This window comes from Symphalangus syndactylus, chromosome 16, assembly GCF_028878055.3.
Source record: "Symphalangus syndactylus isolate Jambi chromosome 16, NHGRI_mSymSyn1-v2.1_pri, whole genome shotgun sequence".
Classification (NCBI taxonomy): Eukaryota; Metazoa; Chordata; class Mammalia; order Primates; family Hylobatidae; genus Symphalangus; species Symphalangus syndactylus.
Genome location: NC_072438.2, coordinates 90,902,260 through 90,925,171, shown reverse-complemented (window position 1 = coordinate 90,925,171; position 22,912 = coordinate 90,902,260). Strand labels below are relative to the sequence as shown.

At 37.5% G+C, this 22,912-nt stretch overlaps 1 protein-coding gene across 4 annotated transcripts in view; it reads right to left on the bottom strand.

The window, feature by feature from the left end:
• The window catches only part of CTNND2 (catenin delta 2), a 936,154-nt gene that overhangs the window by 752,986 nt on the left and 160,256 nt on the right, over positions 1-22,912 (bottom strand). For all 4 annotated transcript variants that reach the window (XM_055245590.2, XM_055245587.2, XM_055245588.2 and 1 more), the window contains exon 2: positions 17,934-18,070. In XM_055245590.2, the coding sequence (XP_055101565.1) occupies positions 17,934-18,070 (137 nt within the window). The remainder of the gene's footprint in view (positions 1-17,933; positions 18,071-22,912) is intronic.

The following is a 22,912-nucleotide window of genomic DNA, read 5'->3' as shown; positions in this document are numbered from 1 at the left end:
ATAGCGTTTCTTAGAGTGAATTTTCCTTCATGGCCCTAAGTTACCAGGCAGAATGACTGGGGAAAATAAATGCCCTAATTTAATATCCAATACTCTCCGGACAAGTTTAGTTCCACAGCCAGAGCAGATGTGAATGATACTATCAAGCATGAACTCCTCATTCACTCATTTTTACACAAGAATATCACGAGAGTCTGCCAAATGCTTTACTGAAATCATGAAGCATTACATCTTCAGGTTGTTGCTGCTTTATCTGTATGGTAATCTGTTGGGGAAAAAAAATAAAGGAAAACACACAAACAAAAAACAAGGCAGTTTGTAACCATTCCTTCTTAGTGAATCCAGACGGGCACATTCTGACGAATTTTTCAATGTATTCTCCAGTAGTTGCCTTAACTGTTAACTCCAAAACCTCCTGTTAGTCAAGCCTTTTTAAGAAAGGAAAAGATCTTTTAACCATCTCCAGAAAGTTGTCCAAATAACAGATACATGTGACAAGTAGATTTACCCTTCCTACTCTTTTCTGGGAATTCAGTTCTAGGAGGCCTTGCCAGGAGTCAATATTCTGGAATGCTTCAATTCATGCATAGCTTCTTAAAGGCATCTTATAAATGTCTTAAGATAGAAATGGAAATGTTATGAGCCTGCCTATAAAGAGATGACCCATCCAGGTGCCAAATACATGATTTAGTTAGAATTCATTTGGTTGTGACAGAAGGTCAATGTGAGCTAGTTTAAACAAACAAAAAGATGAAAATGACAAAAAACGAAATTAAACAACAAAAAATAATTTATTGGAAGAATACTGGGATCTCTCACTGAATCCAAAAAGTTCAACAACCAAGCATTCTAGCTTTCTTTACAGGGCAGAAAACAAGGCCTCCAATTATCCAAACTTTCTATCATAGACAAGGAGACTTCGTTCAATACATAATAATGCTGGGATGAAAGGACTCAGAAAAATGCACTGATGTGTCCGCATCTGTTCAAGTAACCACTCTGGGGCCACCCATCCTCTACGACCAGCATGAGCATGGGGTATCTGGACTAGCCAGAGTGAGCAATTAGGGCTTGACAGCCACTCATCAGGGGTTTCCCATAGTAACTTCCGGATTCCTTTATACCAGGTCTGATGTGATACTACATCATTATCAAGTCGTAATGTTTCTTGAAAAATGTAAACCCAACAACAAAAAGAGTTGCAATTTAGTTATACACTTAACTAAATAGTTTAAATAATAAAATAAATGAGAGAAGTTAACAAAGGATAAATGTAACTTCTCATTCACTTATTTATGTGTATGTTATCAAAAAGGTCAAATTCAAGCATGTGCCCAGATAGCATTACTATGAATAAGAGAGATTATTTACTTGAGTTAAACTCTTTTAAAATTAAACGCGAGGTATTATTGCTATTGAAATATTCACATCACAGCCTTGCAACCCTTGCATCTACCTAAATATATTAAATTTCATTTACTTATTTTCTCTCTATATACAATTTCTAACAGTTGTTATTTATTTAATCATTCATTCATTCATTTAACCTAAAATTGAATCCCATCAGTTAAGAAATTGGAAAGTACTAGTCTTTTATTTATTTATTTTTGAGGTGGAGTCTTGCTCTGTCACCAAGGCTGGAGTGCAATGGCACGACCTCAGCTTACCACAACCTCCTCCACCATGTTCAAGCAATTCTCCTGCCTCAGCCTCCCAAGTAGCTGGGATTGCAGGTGCCCTCCACCATGCCCAGCTAATTTTTGTGTTTTTGTTTGTTTGTTTTTTGAGATGGAGTCTCACTCTGTCACCAGGCTTGAGTGTAGTGGCACAATCTCGGCTCACTGTAACCTCCGCCTCCTGGGTTCAAGAGATTCTCCTGCCTTAGTCTCCCGAGTAGCTGAGACTGCAGGTGTGTGCCACAATGCCCAGCTAATTTTTGTATTTTTAGTAAAGACAGGGTTTTGCTATGTTGGCCAGACTGGTCTCAAACTCCTGACCTCAGATGATCCACCTGCCTCGGCCTCCCAAAGTGCTGGGATTATGGTCATGAGCCACCATGCCCGTCCAAAAGTACTAGTCTTGATACTAGAAATTTTGTTACGAAAGTGGTTTTTTGAAAAGAAGAAAATGTGTTTCACCTTACTCACTGTATTAGTTTGTTCTCACACTGCTAATAAAGACATACCTGGCAGGGCACAGTGGCTCACACCTGTAATCCCAGCACTTTGGGAGGCTGAGGCAGGTGGATTACCTGAAGTCAAGACTTCGAGACCAGCCTGGCCAACATGTTGAAGCCCCATTTCTACTGCAAATACAAAAAAATTAGCCAGGCATGGTGGCAGGCACCTGTAATCCCAGCTACTTGGGAGGCTGAGGTGGGAGAATTGCTAGAACCCTGGGGGCAGAGGTTGCAGTGAGCTGAGATTGTGCCACTGCACTCCAGCCTGGGTGACAGAGCGAGAGACTGTGAAAAAAAAAAAAAAAAACATGTGCCTAAGACTGGGTAATTTATAAAGGAAAGAGGTTTAATGGACTCACAATTCAGCATGGCTAAGGAGGCCTCACAATCATGGCAGAAGGCAAAGGAGAAGGAAAGTCACATCTTACATGGGGGCAGGAAAAGAGAGCTTGTGCAGGGGAATTACCATTTATAAAGCCATCAGATCTCATGAGACTTATTTACTACCATGGAAACAGTGTGGGGGAAACTGCCCCCATGATTCAGTTATCTCCACCTGGCCCCACTCTTGACATGTGGGAATTATTACAATTCAAGGTGAGATTTGGGTGGGGACACAGCCAAACCACATCACTATTAACGCTATTAACACCTTCTTAAATATATTCCAACAATTTAAACAAAATAGACAACTTGATTGACTTCCATAAAATAGCCCAATGGCAATAAAACATCAAGACTCCTGAAATGAATTTCACACATTCAATTCAATCTCAGTGGTTAAGTGTGAAATTTATTACTATTGTTACTCATTATCAATTAATAAAATAATTTCAGTATTCGTATTTGTAGCTACTATGCAAAGAGCAGCTTCCCTATTCCAGGCACTACGACAGGCCCTTTCCATTGAATCCAAAAGAAGGAAGATGTCTCAAAGGGGCACAAGGGCACTTTGCACAGCATAATTCAAATAGTGGGTAATGTTCTCGAGATTTAATGAGGACTACCTAGAGTCTCCTATCCCACCTTTTGTGACAATTTCGCCTTGCCCAAGATTTCTGGAAACCCCAGAACTTCCTGTTCTACTGGTCATCTGTGGCTCTGAGTTCCCGCTTCTGTAGGAAATATCTCCTTCTTCATTCACATACAGTAACTATTCGATGCACTGACCAAGATGAGCAACACAACTTGTTCTCTTTGATTTCCCCAAAGCCTCTTCATATCAGACATTGGCAGGTGATGGGACTTGCAAATACACTTGCGATCCAGAGGATTTTAAGTCACAGCAACAAAAATGACCTGATTATCAAGAGTTCTAACACGTTTTTTTTTCTTTTTTTACAAAAAAATATAAATAAGAAAAGTAAGAGGGAAAAAAATCTACATCTTCTCCCAGAACACTGAAATGTAACATGTTGAAGTTAATCAATGAGCTCTGAAATGCCTCCTGCACTCTCTCTCCAGCATATTTATAGACTATCTCATCTAATAATCTGTCAATAAGTAAAATTCTGAAAGCTAATTTATTATTTTTTTCTCTGCCAAATATCCTCTCCTCTCTCCCAATTTCCTTAGTGACTAAAGAAACTCCAGATTCACCATTGGATTTCCTGATTTAATCCGAAGCTTGAGACTGCATATTATTTACTGCTTAATTGTCTAAGAGAGATGGCAAAGAGTAATTCATCAAGCTGATATCAACTAAGGAGCACAGATTTCCATGGGCATCCTAATAAACTAATACGTGTTTGTAAAATATGTGTTATTATATGCATACATTCCATTATAACACTGAGATCTGTCTTCATGTTATCAGATAATAAAAATCAGTTTCAGAAATGTTACATAACTAAGGCCATTCAGTAAGAAAATGCTGGAGGAATCTGAAGTAAGTCTACTGATTCCAAATGTATCACTTTTTCCATTGTGCAGAATATTAGCCCACACTCCATGGCCACTTATGAATAAACCCTTAAAACAAGATGGCATACTTCTCCTTGAGAAGCGAGTGTCGCGTAGCTTACTCTGTGTCATGGCAGAAGCCATGAAAATTTAACTTATCCTTAAAATCGATTACAGCCCAGTAGTACCGAGTGACTTTCTCCCTAATTAACAAAGATAATCAGATGTCCTACCTCAAGCCCTTACCTAGACTTGTGGTGGAGACAATGGTTTCTAACGCTACATAATATATTGTCTGTTGTTATAGATACTACATATTTACAAAGTATGGATATCTCAGACCACAGAGGAAAGATTCTTAGCAGGAACAACAACAAAACTATATCTAAATGTTGTCAAGATTAAAAAATAATTTGCAATATTTATACTTAGTGATGAAATACTAATAAGTAGATTTTACTAACTAACAAGTTATATGTCAGGATTTAACAATATCTATAATTTGGAGAAGACCTTAGTTCATTTAGTTAAATCTTCTCTCTAATTTAAGTCCCTCACAGATATTCATTCAGATTCTCCTTGCTTAATTCTAACATCTAGGACTTCACTACTTCTCTCTTTGAATTTGTGGGTAGCTCTGATATATATGATACACACACACACACACACACACACACACACACACCACAGATCCTTTCCAACTGTTTTCATATCCTAGTATCCTGTCCTAGTTTCATATGGTAGTTAGAAAAGGATAATATATTTTGAGCATGCTGTGCAAGGCAATGGATGAAGCCAGTGCAAAGAGCTTACCCAGCCACACCCCAGGCTAAAAAGAACTGCATCTCAGCACATTTACTGACAAGCGATGGTACGTCTCTGTGCTGCCACCCACTGGTCAAAAGGTCTGTCATTGATTACTGTTTGTCAGTGAATTTCCCGAAGAGACAGCAGGAACTGGCCATACCTGAGAGTACTTCCCTAAATTTGTCATTTGCTGGCATCTTTCAGAACATTTTTTCCATTAAAAAAAAGTCTACCTTATGAACACATCCTCGAGGCAGATCTGCAGTAAAACTTGCCATTGTCACTAGCAATGTAAACCCCAAACCTATTTGTTCCTTCCAAATACATAGGGCGCTACCTAAGTCTTTGAGTTATTCCTTTCAGGCTTAAAGTTCCTCAAGTTTGTAACTGAGGTTCATATCTGACACAAGACTGACACCTGCCTCTCCTAAATTTTGACCCTTTATCCTAATGCTCTTCTCAGTTGTACAACAGTTATTGAACAAAAGTTTGGTTCTTCTTTTGCATAACCATGTTTGAAGACAGCTCCTACAGCACCCCCTTCCTGTCTCACCCGACCACCCACAGTTTGCAAGCCAAACATCATTGGTTTTCCCACCTGCAACACATGTAACTTGGTTTCTATATTCTTCACAGGCGTGGGTATGCTGCCGCGACTCATATTTGGGAGCTTATTTTGTCTACAGACTAAATATATTGCTAATATTTTTAAATATAATATTTACATATTTTAAATGTGTTGTTGTTCTGCCATGGAATTTTTTTGATGTTCTTAGGCTCTGGTCTAGCAGTTCATTTCAGTGTTACCTCAGCTCACTATTCTGCCTATAGTCAAAAAAGTCAGAAAATATCAAGTATTGGCAAGGATGTGAAGAAATTGTAATCCTCATAAAATACAGGAACAGCCTGGCGGTTCTTCAGAATGTTAACCTAGTGTTGCCATGTGACCCAGCATTTCCACTCCTAGGTTTTTATTACCCAAGGGAAATAAAAACATATGTCCACACAAACTTGTACACAAATATTCATAGCAACACTATTCCCAATAGACAACAAGTGAACACAACCCAGATGGCCATCAATGAATGACTGCATAAATGAAATGAGGTATATCCATACAATGGAATATTATTTGGCAGTAAAAAGTAATGAAATCCTGATGCATGCCACAACATGAATGAAACTTGAAACATTATGATAAGCAATAGAAGCCCTTTACAAAAGACCATATATTTGTAATTCCATTTACATAAAACAATCAGAATAAGAAAATCTACAGAAGCAGAAAGTCTAACAGTGGTTTCCTGGAGTGACTGTGAATATACTGAAACCACATAAATAAGGGAACAGTATGGTATGTGAGTAAATCTCAATAAGCTGTTTTTTTTTTTTAAATTCACCGAGGCTACACAGAATGATAAGACTTAGAAGTAGAGCAAATGGTCTAACATGACTGATTTTTTACAAACGTGGAAAAAATGAGTGAATTGGTTATCTACTGCTGTGTGACAAATCACCTCAAGATTTACTGACTTGAAACTACAACCCCCATCTGCTTTGGTCCTCTGTCTCCAAATATCAATGAGGACAGATGGCCTCTGCTTCACACAGCATTAGCTGGGGCTCGGGGCTCCACTGCTGATGGCTCACTGGAAAGGCTGCTAAGTCGGTGCTGGCATCAGCCAGGAGTTCAGATGGTGCTGCGTGCCTGGAGACTGCACACCTGTCCATATGGGCCTCTTTACAAGGGTCTTGAGCATGTTCACCTCATGATGACTGGTTTCTAAGAATGAGCATCTCAGAAGAACCAGGCAGGAGATCTACTTCCCCGTAGCCCTAGTCACATGCATTCCCTTCCACCATAGTCCTAAGCCTAATTGGAATGAAGAAGAGGAAATATACAACTCATCTAATGGGACAGGATCAGATTCTCACCACAAGAAGGATGGGAGACATAGGAGACTGTGATCTAGCACTCTGAAACAAGACAACTTGCCATAGTGAGTTTTAGGCTAAGTTTATCATCACAATTCCCCTGTTTAATTCACCTTCCTGCAATCTTTATTTAGGGTCCACATTTCTAACAAAACCACCTATTTACTCACTTCCTGTGTTGATATAAAAATATATTCATATTTTACATTTTAGTGAAGTAGCTTTCAATAATAGACTGCTTTAAGACACCATTTTCACAAAGAGTTTTCTCCTAAGAAGATGCTGAAACGTAAACCTTCACATGAGCCAGGGACAGGAATAAAGCATTTGCTATAACAGTACTTAAAATTTTTCAACACAAATTCTCCTAGCATTTTCTTCTATGAATATTCTATTTCCCGTAAACTGAAGAGGAGACTGAAATTAATTGTTATACAGTTGCAGGTAAGTATGCTTTTTGTCTCTCTTGGAACCATCTACACCAATGTGCTCAAAAGGAAACGTGCTAAAATAGAAAAGTGCCAACAATAAAAGAACTACTCATATACAACACTGTGTAAGTCCATTCTCATGCTGCTATGAAGAAATACCTGAGACTGGGTAATTTATAAAGGGAAGAGGTTTAACTGACTCCCAGTTCCACAGGGCCTGGGAGGCCTCAGAAAACTTACAATCACGGTAGAAGGGGAAGCAAACATGTCCTTCTTCACATGGTGGTAGGAAGGAGAAGAATGACCAAAGGTGGAGGTGGAAAGCCCCTTATAAAACCATCAAATCTTGTGAGAACTCACTCACTATCACAGAACAGCAGGAGGGTAGTTGCCCCCATGACTCAATTACCTCCCACCAGGTCCCTCCCATGACACATGGGGATTATGGGAACCACAATTTGAGATGAGATTTCGGTGGGGACACAGCCAAACCATATCAAACACATATGACACGCCACCATTAAACATAAAGATAAATAGTAAACACAAAAAATTACTTCAAAATCTGGAAGGATTAAAACATTTTAATATGACAACATCAAGAGTTTCATCAAGCACAAATACGTGAAAAATCTCCCAAACACAAAAAGCATACAAAATAAGCACTAAAACAAATAACTGGATTTTTCTGAGACTCTGGGGAAGAGTATGCTTTCAAACAGCAGTTAAAAATCACTGAAGGAGATTCTCAGCAAATATGATAAACTTGGCATAATTGTACACAAACAAAAATAATCAAGTGTATTTGTATGTTTTTTACGTGTAAAGTTGCTGATTCATGTACTAATATGGTAGGTTTTTTTTTCCTTTTAACTAAAACAAGGCACACAGTCTAGTTTCAAAAAAGAGACAAAGACATTTTATTAATGAAGGATATAGTTGAATAAATAAACCTCATATTAAACTGAAAATGTCTCATTCCACCTGATTAAATGAGTTTCGATTGAGGTTGTTTATAGAAAATATTGCAATTTGGGGGCCTAGGATTCATCAGTCAATGGACGCATTCTGAAGCAATATGCAGGCAGCCCAAATGGAAGATCTAGACCCAATACAACCATTAAAATAAGGGAAAAAGTATATGATCAATGTAACACTGGAAATGAGACCCCTGCACCACAAAAGTAACTAAGGATTTTTACCACAATTAAGCAACACATTTACTTTTGTGCTAAAATAAAATGGAAAAAGACAGTAAGTTCATTCCTAAGTCATACTCTCAATATAAACATACTAAACACCTCCTCCGTGGCTGGCACTGCTCCAAGAGCTGGTGACACAACAGTAAGGAGGGGGGACAAGGCCCCCTCCCCATCCAATAAGCTTAGGTGAGAGTTAGAAAAATATTACAGTTATTGGGCTGGGCGTGGTGGCTCACGCCTGTAATCCCAGCACTTTGGGAGGCCGAGGCAGGCAGATCACGAGGTCAGGAGATCGAGACCATCCTGGTTAACACAGTGAAACCCTGTCTCTACTAAAGATACAAAAAATTAGCCGGGCATAGTGGCAGGCACCTGTAGTCCCAGCTGCTCGGGAGGCTGAGGCAGAAGAATGGTGTGAACACAGGAGGCGGACCTTGCAGTGAGCTGAGATCACACCACTGCACTCCAGCCTGGGCGACAGAGCAAGGCTCCATTTCAAAAAAAAAAAAGAAAGTATTACAGTTATTCAATTATTATTACTAGTAGTAAGAGTAATATGTCTATTACTGAAATGTTTCATTTATATTAAATCAGTTGACTATAGTTAACTATTGAAGAAAGGTTTTCAATGTCAGTAAACAAACCAGTAAAGCTCCTAGTATGGTAATTTCTTATCTTGGGTCTCCATAAAGACAGTTACCAAATCACTGCAGCATTATTCAAGTTGTGTTCTTGGGGGGCATTCCAGTGGAAGGATGAGGTGTTGTTTTCAATATGAGCAAAGCTCTCAAAAGTGAGAGGATTTACACTCTACTAGATTCATTTTAAGAATAAATAGCCTCTGGCTTTTGACAGGAGGTCTCTATTAGGCAATTTCAGGTCTCTGAACAGTATCTCAAGGGTGTGGTATTATTTAATAAAATAATTTAATAGAAGTGGCTTTGTTAATAGGTGGGCTGGATTCCAAGCTTATCTATTTCGGTGGAGGGTTCCTCCTCTGTTGTGGAGGTGGTGGGCATGGGTGCTGGCCAACAGGGCTACAGTGGTATTTCAAAAGTTCTGAATCAAATAAAAGACTTAAACACCTTCGGTGGATATTCCAGAGTTCTCCTTTTCAGAATGGAAGATACGGCAGTGTCAAAACTATATGTGGAATTGTTTATGATTTCCTATAAAAACTATGGAATAGTTACAGAGACTTTTAAGTAATTTTAAATTTGAACATAACTTCTTTATCATTAAACGATGTGTAACTTGCAAAAATGCATCCCCAAATGACTAAATCTATTGACTTGGGGAATGAAGCTATTTAGCAATGTCTCTCTAAATGCTGAAGATTACCTGTCAAAAGTGATTTTTTTTTTTTTTTTGCCTTATTGATATTGAGTTGTTCTTTCTCACAGTAATTAGGCAAGTGGCCCAGCTGCTTCCTGAGGCTATGAGTAGAATGTGAAAGTCAGAACTTGTCCTTAGTGAAAAAGGAGGATGCTAATCTTCACTTTTCCATGGGAGGCCACAGAGCCAGCTCATTTAGAGCCCAGGGCATGAACTTGCACGTGCCTTTTTTGATTGCAGCCCAGTGACAGCAACTTGAACATGATCGATGGGCTGCCTCAGGCATTTTTACCTGTGTCACTGATGCATGCTAGAGATAACTCCAGTCCAGGCCACTGATGCCCAGCAACAGAAATTTTCAACTAAAGTAAGAATGTGTCTAACCCACAGTATTCCCTTCCTGTCACATTTTCTCTACCGATACAATTAACTAAAAAATAAGGTATAGTAGTTCCTTAAATTATTTGTATTTAGGTTATTAGTGATTCCTTTTAAAAATACATTGTGGATCAAATTAAATATTTGCAGATCAAATTAACGTATAAATTTCCCTATTCTCTTCTCCTAGTTAAATAAGAGACTGGCAGAGAATACTAACTTGACCTTAGCAAAATCTTGGTCACAGAAAAATATTTTTCTTCAGAAAAATATTAGACAACATATTGTAGGCCTATTACTTTATCTAAATGATGAGGTTGTGTAGTGTAGTGGGGGGAAAAAGCACTGAATTTGAAGTAAAACAAAGTTTCAGTTTCTTGATCATAAAACATACTGAGCAAAATAATCATTAGAGGAAAAATACATGATTTAATTATATATCTGAGGAAGTGTTTCACATGTAGATTTTATAGAAATACATGTTTTACAAAAATATGTAAACTAAAGGAATGTATTGTCTGTTTTTTTAAAAAACATTTTTATTTTGAGATACTAGTGAACATTGTTTCCTTGCTCTAAAATAATTCCTGTGTTTTTCTTGACTATTCCTACTATATCTGGTTCCATTTCTCTGAAAAATCAACATTTTTCCCATGAGCTTCCTCTAGAATATTCTATGGGTTAATTTCTCGCTTTGTGTAAACCCTGCACAGGGCACTGACTATTTTACCCCAGGAGCCCCTGCTTTGTTGGCCTGCCAGTGGCCCTTGTCAGTAATTAATGATGACATATTTTCCAAGCGAATTTTTAAGAGTCTTGAATCTCTTTTTTTCAAACCTTTGCTACAGGCAGTGTCTGTCAAAGCAGACCCAATGATTAATGTACAAAGAAGTGTGACATGTCACTTTTTTTCATACTGAGAAAACGGAATCAATCTAAGATCAACGAAGGTAAAAATGTGAAACACAATTATATTAAATAATTCACAGTGAATCTATATCACATACTCATTAGAAACATGTTTGAAATAATATTAAATGATATGAAAAAAATACTCCTCACAGAAGGTTAAATGTACAAAGAAGGATAAAATATTTATAAAGCAAAATGAAAATTTTGTACAGATAATCTTATATTCATATACAAAGTCTGGAAGAAAATCTCCGTAAATATTTGCAGCTTTCTCTGTTTGTGGTAAATTTTCCAAAAAAAACCAATTTATTTATTTTTCCTATCTAATGTTTTAAACTTTTACACAATATGCATGAATTACACCTTTATAGTGGAAAATTCATAAAAATTACTAAAACACCACATTTTACATATTCAGTATGATTTTACATATGAATATTTAACAATGAGTTGTAGTAATAAATATGACAGAGGCATTAGAAGCACTATATTGTCATATTACAAAACCCCACATACTAAAAGCTTATTTTCTAATCTAGCATATAACACCCTAGTCTCTTTTTTTTCCCATGATAGCTCCAGTGCTCTGTAAACCCAACAACTAATACTATTAAATAGAACAGAGCATAAAACAATCAAATGAGTTAATTCTTGGAATGGAGTTTGGAATTATCAAAAGGACAGATAGGTATATAAGTGTCCTGAGGAGAGTTATAAGCTGAAACTAAGGAAAATATTAAGTTTCAGGGGGAAAATCAAAATAACTTACAGTAACTAACAGAATACACATAACAGAGCATCAGGAAGCAGGGGTGGAGAGACAGAGATGATCTATGTAGAGTTCTAGAATTATTCATCCATAACTGGAAGTCCCAGCATACATTCCCAAGACTTGAATAAGTAGTTTATGATTCGTTTCTCCTTGATTTATAATTTATCATTTTTCTGATGCACAGGGTTAACAAGTAAACAAATACACTTCAAATGCAGGTGGTCCCATCAACCTCATGCTACCTGAGCATCCCTTTCCTTCATACATGAACTTCATAACTTTACATACACGCTCATTTTCTTTCTTTACCCTCCTGGAAGTCTAAACACCCCATCTGGTCAATCTATCTACAATCCTTCCGTACTGTACATATAAAACTCACAAGGCTTTCTGATCCTTGCTCCCCCTTCCTTGTTATAAACCATATCATGTGTCATGACCCAGTTCTACAGACTCCTAGCTTGCACCTTTATCTCTCAATTCACCGCTTGAAACAGATGATCACTATTCCTAATACAGCTGAGTTTCTGCAATAAAAATTAAAGGAAATTCATGCTTTTTTTTTTTCATTTCTAATCCACCCTGGCTTGAAACAAGAAACAAAAATTCAGCAATCATGTAATTTTCATTTAAATTTTGATATGTTGAGAAAGTTCAACTGGTAGCACTATGCTATGGATAATTCTTCCCTTCTCTGACTAAACGAATATAAACTTCACTGGTCTTTGCAGATAATCCTCTATCTTCTTGACCTTTCGTAAGGTGTTATAACTTCTGCTTTTTCTTGGATGATAATTTTGTCATTAATTTTATAAAATGCTTTCCCAAAATACCATCTGAAATTTGATTAATAGTTATAGGTCATTTCCCTAACAACACATTGTGTTATCAGAAATTATTGTTGCACATGATAGTAACACTAATAATGCTGAAAGATTTAGCAATGATATGTGGCACTGGAAGAAAACTAATTAAGCGAGTTAATGAACTTCTTCCAAGTAGTACTCTTGTTATATATAGAGGTAAGTTACTTTTGAAATTCTAAATGTAGGAGCTGAATAAAAAGGAAGGCATGCTATCCTCACAAGAGATGATGTAAAAGATCTAGTTTCTTTAGATTTTAAATGAATCTTTTTAAATTCTTCCTTGTGGCTTCATATGACACAACATATATAAAGTACTCAGTGTCGTGGTTTGCCCCATAGTGAAAGCCCAGAAATGTCAGCTGGGCGCGGTGGCTCACGCCTGTAATCCCAGCACTTTGGGAGGCCGAGGCGGGTGGGTCATGAGGTCAGGAGTTTGAGACCAGCCCGACCAACATGGTGAAACCTGTCTCTACTGGAAAAAAAAAAAAAATTAGCCAGGCATGGTGGCGCACGCCTGTAATCCCAGCTATTCAGGAGGCTGGGGCAGGAGAATCACTTGAACCTGGGAGGTGGAGGTGGAAGAGGTTATGGTGAGCCAAGATCATGCCACTGCACTCTAGCTGGGCGACAGAGCGACACTCCATCTCAAAAACAAAACAAACCCACAGAAATGTCTTATTTTTACTTTCCTATATTTTGTACAATAAGAAAAACAAGTAAAAGGAAGAGAATGTCTGTTTTGCTACCTTTGAAACACCAATATTCTAAATAATGGTACTCAAAAAATCCTCTAAAATCAAGAATACGGTTTGTAATGATTGTGGAACTAAAAGAACAATGAAAAGTAGTGTAACAATAGAGTATCTGGAGTTACAAATGCTCTCAATTTCAAGTTTATTTTTAGTCTGTAAAAATCATCTGGAGTTTGATAATATGTTGACTAAAGAGTTTCCTGAAATTTTCATCTATATTTTTTCTATTTTAAAACTCTTTACATATGGTTGTCTTATATTTTTAACTCCACTGCTAACTACTTTAAGCCCAATTCAGATAAAAATTTAAAGAAACAACTTGGCTTTCACTCCACAGATAATATTCTAGACTTGAGGAAAAAAAATAAGGAACTTTTAAGAATGATTTAGGATACAAATCCCCCAATGAAGGATAAGATTGGTTGTTTGCATCAGGCCATCCCCAAAAAGCTCATGGAGTCTGCTGCTTGTTGATTTATGCTTTTACCTAGGCAGATGCTGCACGTGGGACCTAATTCCCAGGTTCTGACTTGGGCACCTGGGGCTTCTCTATCTCAAGTTTCCAGAATACATTTGCATCCCTCCCCAAATTACTTACGTGCCACCGAAAAAAAAAAAAAAAGTCATCTTTGCTGCCCCAAAATGAATAATACATTTTTTAATTCCTCAGAAAAAAAACTTTTCACAGTGATATAGTTTGGCTCTGTTGCCACCCAAATCCCCTATGTCTTCAGTCTGTTTCCACCTCCATCTAACTGTAGAACACATATGCTAATCAATGTTAATAGTTCGATTTGTTTCCTTCTATACTTTTCTAGATGCTCATAAATATGTATAAACCAAAAACATATCTAATGTACTGAGTTTTTAAAAACAAGATAATACCATACTATGTAATTTCCTTTCTAAAATTCTCATGGATTTTTTTCCCCAAAGATTAAACATATAGCCCCAACTCATTTTTACTAACGACTGCATAATATTTATAGAAAGAATATAACATTTTCAACTCTTCACCAAGCCATCCGTATTTTTGGCTATTTCAAATAATTTTATAATAAATTTCGACACGCATAAAATATTGTCCATTTAGTCACTAATTTCTACAGAATATATATCTAAATGACTAAATCAATGGTTATTGAACATTTTAAATGTCAATGCACAGAAACAAATCATTTTACGAAAAAATTACAGCAATTTATATTCCCATTTGGAATGAAAAAGAATGTGGATTCCTCCAAATCTTAACTCTTACCTAGCATACAATATAAACTACGTTTCAACAGCTGTCTACCTGGTAGATTAAAAAGAAGTCTTACTTTCACTTAAAATTGTATGTCCCCGATGGGTACATTAGAGTGGACATTTCTAAACATTCATTACTTGCTAGCATCTTTCTTCTTGCATCTTTCTTCTGTTTATATCCTTTGCCTAATTTTGTATTCCTTTATTTCTCTTTTTCTCAACAACATTAGGAAGTCTTCATATATTAATTTTATCAACACGTCATTATACTTGTGGCACATATTTTCTCTTGGACTATTTTTCTTTGCTATTTTGAGTTGTGTCTTGCTATTACTATTAGTATTCATATTGTGAAACTCATCGACCATTTACGTATGGCTTCTGGACTTCCTCTCTTACTTAAAACTTTGCCTACCTTTAGTTTACAAGGCTCTTTCCCCAGAGTTTCTTCTAATATGTTAATGGTTTTATTTTTACAGTTACCATTTTTTTTCCCTGTGATATTTATTTCTCATTATGCTGTAAGTTAACAGTTTTAATTTTCTTCCAGATGTCCGGTCAGTTATGACAACACCATGTAAGCCACTTCTTTGTAATGAACTGAAACACGAATTTCAAGTGAATAGGCATATATGTATAATTGAATCTGTTTTGAACTCTCAATTATGTTTTACACAAAGACCATTCTTTTTTGGGCCCATTGGGTACTACTGTGATTGGTATGATTGGTAAGAAACAACCCCATCAAAAAGTGGGCGAAGGACATGAACAGACACTTCTCAAAAGAAGACATTTATGCAGCCAAAAGACACATGAAAAAATGCTCATCATCACTGGCCATCAGAGAAATGCAAATCAAAACCACAGTGAGATACCATCTCACACCAGTTAGAATGGCCATCATTAAAAAGTCAGGCAACAACAGGTGCTGGAGAGGATGTGGAGAAACAGAAACACTTTTACACTGTTGGTGGGACTGTAAACTAGTTCAACCATTGTGGAAGTCAGTGTGGCAATTCCTCAGGGATCTCGAACTAGAAATACCAGTTGACCCAGCCATCCCATTACTGGGTATATACCCAAAGGACTATAAATCATGCTGCTATAAAGACACATGCACACGTATGTTTACTGCGGCACTATTCACAATAGCAAAGACTTGGAATCAACCCAAATGTCCAATAATGATAGACTGGATTAAGAAAATGTGGCACATATACACCACGGAATACTATGCAGCCATAAAAAATGATGAGTTCATGTCCTTTGTAGGGACATGGATGAAACTGGAAAACATCATTCGCAGTAAACTATCGCAAGGACAAAAAAACCAAACACCACATGTTCTCACTCATAGGTGGGAATTGAACAATGAGAACTCATGGACACAGGAAGGGGAACATCACACTCCGGAGACTGTTGTGGGGTGGGGGGAGGGGGGAGGGACAGCATTAGGAGATATACCTAATGCTAAATGACGAGTTAATGGGGGCAGCAAAACAACATGGCACACGGATACAGATGTAACAAACCTGCACATTGTGCACATGTACCCTAAAACCTGAAGTATAATAATAAAAAAAATAATAAAATAAAATAATAAATTAAAAAAAAGATGGAAAAAAAAGACATAAAATCTCTCAAAACTTTCCTTGCATTCTCATATATTTATACTTCCACTGGTCTTTAAAATAGTTTGATCCAGTTTGCCAAAGAAACAAACAACCAGCCACAGGATTCTGATTACAACTGCCTAAATTTTATATCCTAATTTGGGAGACAGTAATATTGTGATGATACTAAGCTTTTCAACAGAGGAGCATGCCATGCCTTTTTATTCATTCTGAATTACTTTATGTCCTTGTGATAAAATAATTTTCAGCAGACAGGTCTTGTCTTTTTGTTACATTTGTTCTTTCTGCTTTAAATTTTCTTACTACTCAGAAGTTAGTAGCCTAGCAAGACTTCCAGATCACACATGAATAAGAAAGCATGACATAACCCAACCATAACAAGGTAGTGTATTGAGGATGGGGAGTGGTATTAACCCCCTTGGTGGTCCCTTTTTCCATTTCCCCTTAAACACAGAAAACTCTCAAGAGTGAGCTTTGGAAAGCAAACTAATCAAGGAGCACAGCCTAAAGCTCAACCCAATTTCCTGCTTCCTGACTATTTTCACAAACTAGACTATCCACTCAATCTATTCAACTCTCCCTTGAGTACCTACTTAGCTGAACACTTCCTGATCAGATGGCACACTTTTGACTGATAGCATCATTGATCCTTTCTGTCAGGGGGTTGACTGTTCAGGTGGTTTCCCACTCTTACCTAAATCAGTTTCCACTCATGAAACAGAATCAGTTTCCTCTAGAGCCCTTCTTCTTTCTGAGTAGCGTTACTATTCTTAATGGCTCCCATTTTAGGCTCTCGCTCTGCTGAGATGTTCCTGGGAGTCAGGTAAGTTGCCAACTCAGCATCACCAAATCACATAACCCAAACGGAGCAGGCTCTTTTACTTAAAATTTTGAAAACTGATATATTTTCTAGCACATGTTTAGAAGAAGCAATAACTAAAAGAATCTTGATTGTCCAGCTCTCTTTATTTACTACTTTTTTATTTACGAGAAACATGACTTTTATAAAGTGACGTTTTAAATCTAAGGTTCAGATTTTATTTATTTATGCATTTTTTGGCAAAGTAATATTGGAGGAAGAATAGTTCAGACTTTCATTAGTTTGAGAAGGAAATTTTAGACTGCATCCTTCCAGATCCATCTCAGAAAACACTGGAAAAACCAATCTGCCTTGACTTCGATGTGATATTCATTTACTGTCATACATATTTTTAACCTCCCGGACATATTTTAATTTTTCATTAGATTTTATCTTTTCTAAGACTAATTATTTCACTTTGTATGTTTAATAGTATTAAATATCAGGTCCATCAATGAATCTACCAAAACTTCACCCATAGGAAATTTTTATTATAAAGTTGTTTTTCTTCCCCTATAAAATACTTTTCAAGGAAGGCTGCCCAAAACATGGAGTCATAAGGAATTATAACCATATTATTATATTATTTATATAATAAATACCAACACTGTGCTAGATAAGTATGAGTTTCTTTCAACATAATTTAATCTTTAACGTTCATCTAGAAAAACAATTTTTAAAATGTCCCCAAATGCATGTTACAAAAATGGAATGTTTCTACCTGTTCTTTGACTGAGGCGAGGATGGCAGAGGTGGTTTCTGTTTCAGAGCCATCCCCGTTGGAGGTGTTTAAGCCGGGGCTCAGGGAACTCGTCTTCTCTGAGGCTGCTGAAGGCTGGTCTGGGACAGGCATAGCTCCTACAAGGCAAGAGGACACGATCAATACAATCAGATGTTGACACTAAACAGGTACAACTATCAGACCGCTTTGAAGATACACACAGAAAAAAAAGTAAAACTATGAGCTGCTGAGAAAGACCAAGACATGATTATAGAAGGGGAGTAATACAGTAAAGTAACAGTACAAGTAAATAGAATGTTTTATTCTTTTATCAACTCCAACCAAATTCCAGAACACACTCACACCTTGTGTTTTGTCTTTGAGGTAAACGGGTAAAGAAATGATCAGAAGGAAAAAGAAGGAGAGATTATAAGAGTAAAGCAATAAAGAAGTATTGAGTCTAAGAAGCTAGTCCAACTACAAATTTATGACTATTTTAGGTAAATTCATTACCTGCCTATTGGTATACGTGCTGTTATTATATGTTTCCTCCTTGGTTCCTGGCTCATATCTCCCATAGCCCCCGTTATAGTCTTGTGATGGTATTGGGCATGTCAGGTCTCAGGAGCCGGCCTCAGAAAGCAATCTCTCTGACCTTCCCCTGCCCTCCTTTTACCTGCTCTAAGGCAGGACTCTAATCCTCCCTGCCTCCTTTCTGATTGTGGGTCATAAGATCCTCATTTCACAGAGGGTCCTACCTCCCACATCCTGGGGAAAAAAATGCTGATGTCAGGAAGCCTCCATAAAACCCCAGAGGACTGGGTTCGTAGAGCTTCTGGAGAGCTGACCACGTGGAGGTTCCTGGAAGGTGGTACATCGGGAGGGCTTGGAAGCTCTGCGCCTCTTCCCCCATAACTCGCCCTATGCATATCTCCATCTGTGTCCCTTGTGATATCCTCTGAAATAAACGTGTATACATATGTGTTTCCCTGAGTTCTCTGAGCTGCTCTAGCAAATTAATAAAATCCAACCCAGGGACTGTGGGAACCCCAGCTGAAGCCTGTTGGTCAGAAGTTCTGAGGCCTGGACTTGCAGTTGGTGTCTGGGGGGATGAGACAGTCTTGGGGACTAAACCCTCAACATGTGGGCTCTGACACTCTCTGAGAGTGGACAGTGCAGTAGATACTGTCGGAGTGACAGAGTAGATAGCGTCCGAACTGAATTAGAGGACACCCAGCTGTGTCTGCTGCTTGGCGTGCATGGGAAAAAACCCACACATTTGGTCACAGAAGACTTCTGTGTTGATTGCTGTTGTTGTGTGAGGGTAGAAGAAAAATAGAGTTTGAGAGGGTTTTCCCCAAAACAGTATATTTTCAACTCAAAAGAAAATCTATCAGACATTCCCCTTTGCAAGAAAATCATACAGAAGCCATGATTAATAATTTACCAATAATTAAAGAGATACCTGAATTAACATAAGAAGCTTAGTATTGTGAAATACAGTCAATAACTAATTTACTCCACAAATATTTACCAAGTTCCTAGTATGTGACAGACAGCAGACAAAAACTGGCAAGGCCATTTGCCATAGTTGATTTTGTCTGAGTTTATTTATGAAAGAAAGCAGAAACTCAAATAACATTAGACCCAATGAATAAATGGATACGTATGTACAGGTTAAAAACAAGATTCTCAGAACTGTTCCTATCTTTCCTGCACACATAAATGAGATTGCTGTGGTGTGAATGTTGATGTCTCCCAAATTCGTATGCTGAAATACTAATACCCAAGGTGATGGTACTAGAAGAAGCGGCCTTTGAGAGGGGATGAGGTCAAGAGGGTAGAGCCTCATAAATAGGATGAGTCCCTATAAAAGAGGCCTGACAGAGACTTCTCAACCCTCCCACAATGTGAGGGCACAGCAATAAGGCATCACCTATAAACCAGAAAGTCGGCCCACCCCAGACACTAAATCTGCCAGGCCTTAATCTTTTGCTTCCCAGCTCCAGAACTTCAGGTAAATTTCTGTTGCTTATAAGGACCCAATTTATGGTGCTTGGTTACTCTGGTCCCCGAGGGAGCAGCCATGACCTTGTATCGTGACCTCTTTCCTGTCCAGTGGTTCACAAGGGACTTTATGCAAGGTGATATGGTTTGACTATGTCACCCAACAAATCTCATCTTGAATTGTAGCTCCCAAAATCCCCACCTGTAGTGAGAGGGACCAGGTGGGACGTAATTAAATCATAGGGGCAGGTTTTGCCTGTACTGTTCTCATGATAGCGAATAAGTCTCATGAGATCTGTAGCTCAAGTGAACTTAAAAAGGAACTGAAGTATTTGTTACATGTATCACCTAGCAATGATCAACAGAGAAAGCAATAGTTAACTGAGGATAATATTTACCAAGGCATTACAAAACCCCCATCTCAATAAAAGGCTGAGAGTAAATAGAAATTATTTTCTTGCCTAAAGCTATTATATTACACATCCCTCCAGGAACTAGGGTTGTGTAAATATTAAAAGATATTTTCTATTATACCATATCTAAGCATCCTGGGTTTTACATTAAGAGATGTGATTTCCACAGTAGTCTTTGCCCTATGTTTTTACCTATGTCTAGTTAATAATTTAGAGAAATGCAAACCTAAAAAGGCCCCATTATGGAATTTTACTTAAACTATATGTTAAGGAAAGCAGTCATCCAAATTTCCTATTGAACATTTCATCTAATTTTTTATTTGTTTTAATTTTATGAAGTACTTACAATAATATCACCAATGGGGATTGGAACAGCACTGGAAAAGTAAATCTGTTACAAACAGAATATGTGAGAAGGAATAATAATATCACCAATGGGGATTGGAATAGCACTGGAAAAGTAAATCTGTTATAAACAGAATATGTGAGAAGGTTTGGGGAAATAATACCAACAAAACAAAATCTGAGCAGAGTCAGAATCAGATTAAATATGATTTGGCAAAATGCGACCATAGCTAAAAACTTTAAAGTATTGAAGGTGATGAATACCAATAGGATGAAAGAGAGATTTGCATAATTGTGGTGGTGTGTTAGGAAGAACATAATAAAGTATATTTATGTATTCAACATGCTTTCTCATATGGTTTTCTTATTTGATCAAGTCTCTTAATTATGTAAAATGTAAACAACAAGTTCAGCAAATGCTGTGCCCAGATAAAGAGTGGAACTTATGAATTTCCACCTAGGGAAGGTTTCAGAGATGGTAGAAGAGAGCAGAAAGTAAGAAGGAAGGACAATGCAGCTCTTGTGTGCACAGTCACCTCTGGTCCCCGAGAGAGCCACCGTGACCTTCTATTGCCACCTCTCTCCATGTCCATGGGTTCACAGGGGACTCTATGCAAGGTGATATAGTTTGGCTATGTCCCCCCACAAATCTCATCTTGAATGGCAGTTCCCATAATCCCCAAGTGTAGTGAGAGGGACCAGGTGGGAGGTAATTAAATCACGGAGGCAGGTTTTGCCCATGCTGTTCTCACGATAATGAATAAGTCTCACCAGATCTGATGGTTTTAGGAAGGGCAGTTCCCCTGCACATGCTCTCTTGCCTGCCACCATGCAAGACATGCCTTTGCTTCTCCTTCACCTTCTGCCATGATTGTGAGGCCTCCCCAGCCATGCAGAACTGTGAGTCCATGAAAACTCTTTTTCCCTATAAATTACTCAGTTTTGGGTATGTCTTTATTAGCAGCATGAGAATGGACTAATACACAAGGAGCACCTCATGCTGAGAAAGAGGGAGTCTTACATATTATAAATTACCATTTTAATTTTTGTTTTCTTCACATTTTATTGGGCCCATGTTAATTCAGGCTCTGAGCCAGTATTCTTATCAACATATTTTTGACAAAGAAATTTTTTAAGGGCCCAAAGTTATTAAGTCACATAAGTGGGCCCAGAACTCAGGCTTTCTGCCTTTTAATTCCTATTTCAATGTCCTTTGATGTGTCATCCTATTTCCTATAACCTGTACTGCCTCCTAAATGCTACTCTACTAACTAATTTTTATAAAATGTAACTCTTTAAAAGCATAACAGTGACCTGTCATAAAAAAATATGGGATTTAATAGGCACTGAATCAAGGTTTCTCCTCGGGCACTTGACAAGTGTGACCCACACAGTATGGGGAATAATTAGGCCTGTTTATCTACCTCCTTTCTCCTTACAGCAATAACAGAAAGAGAAGTGGAATCTTCAAGGCTTATTCCACCGTACACAGCTACTGCTGCCTAAGGCAACCTCCATTCCTGAATGCAAATGACTTGGAATAATTTCCATGATTCATAATTTCTTAAATCCAAATTTAATTTAACTATTGTGTCTGGACAGAAAAGACAGTCACCCTCCAATCACAATCTTCTCAGCTCACGGCACACAGAAGAGAGAGAGGAAACCGCAGAAGACCTTCCCCAGTGAATCCCTGGATGGCCTTAGGGTAAGTATAAAAAGTGTTAAATCTCTGACTTCGCAGTAATATGGCCAAATACGTCAGTCTTAATCACAGCTAATCTACTAAAAATTAGTATTTAATCTGTGCAAAATCCAGGAAATCTTGGAAGTATAGAGAAATAAAAAGCAAAAACCAAAAACAAAGGAAGAGCAACCACCAGCAATTCTGCCATTCCAGATAAGTAAAATTACTTTGAGATTTTGGTGATTTATTATTTCTAATATAACTTATTCTGTACAATGATTTTTACATAATAAGGTACTAATGCAAGGTTTTTGAATTTCTTGTGGCTCAGCAACATCTCATGAACAATTTCTTATGTCAACAAACATTGCCCTACAGTCTAATTATAATGAATACTTAGTATTCAATAATCTGTACATGTTGAAAGTTATCTACCTGTCTTTTATATGTGATTTTTACCCCATTTTTACATCTATGACAGATTCAGTACATGGGTTCCCAGCAGTAGAACTGGTAAAATAAGGAAT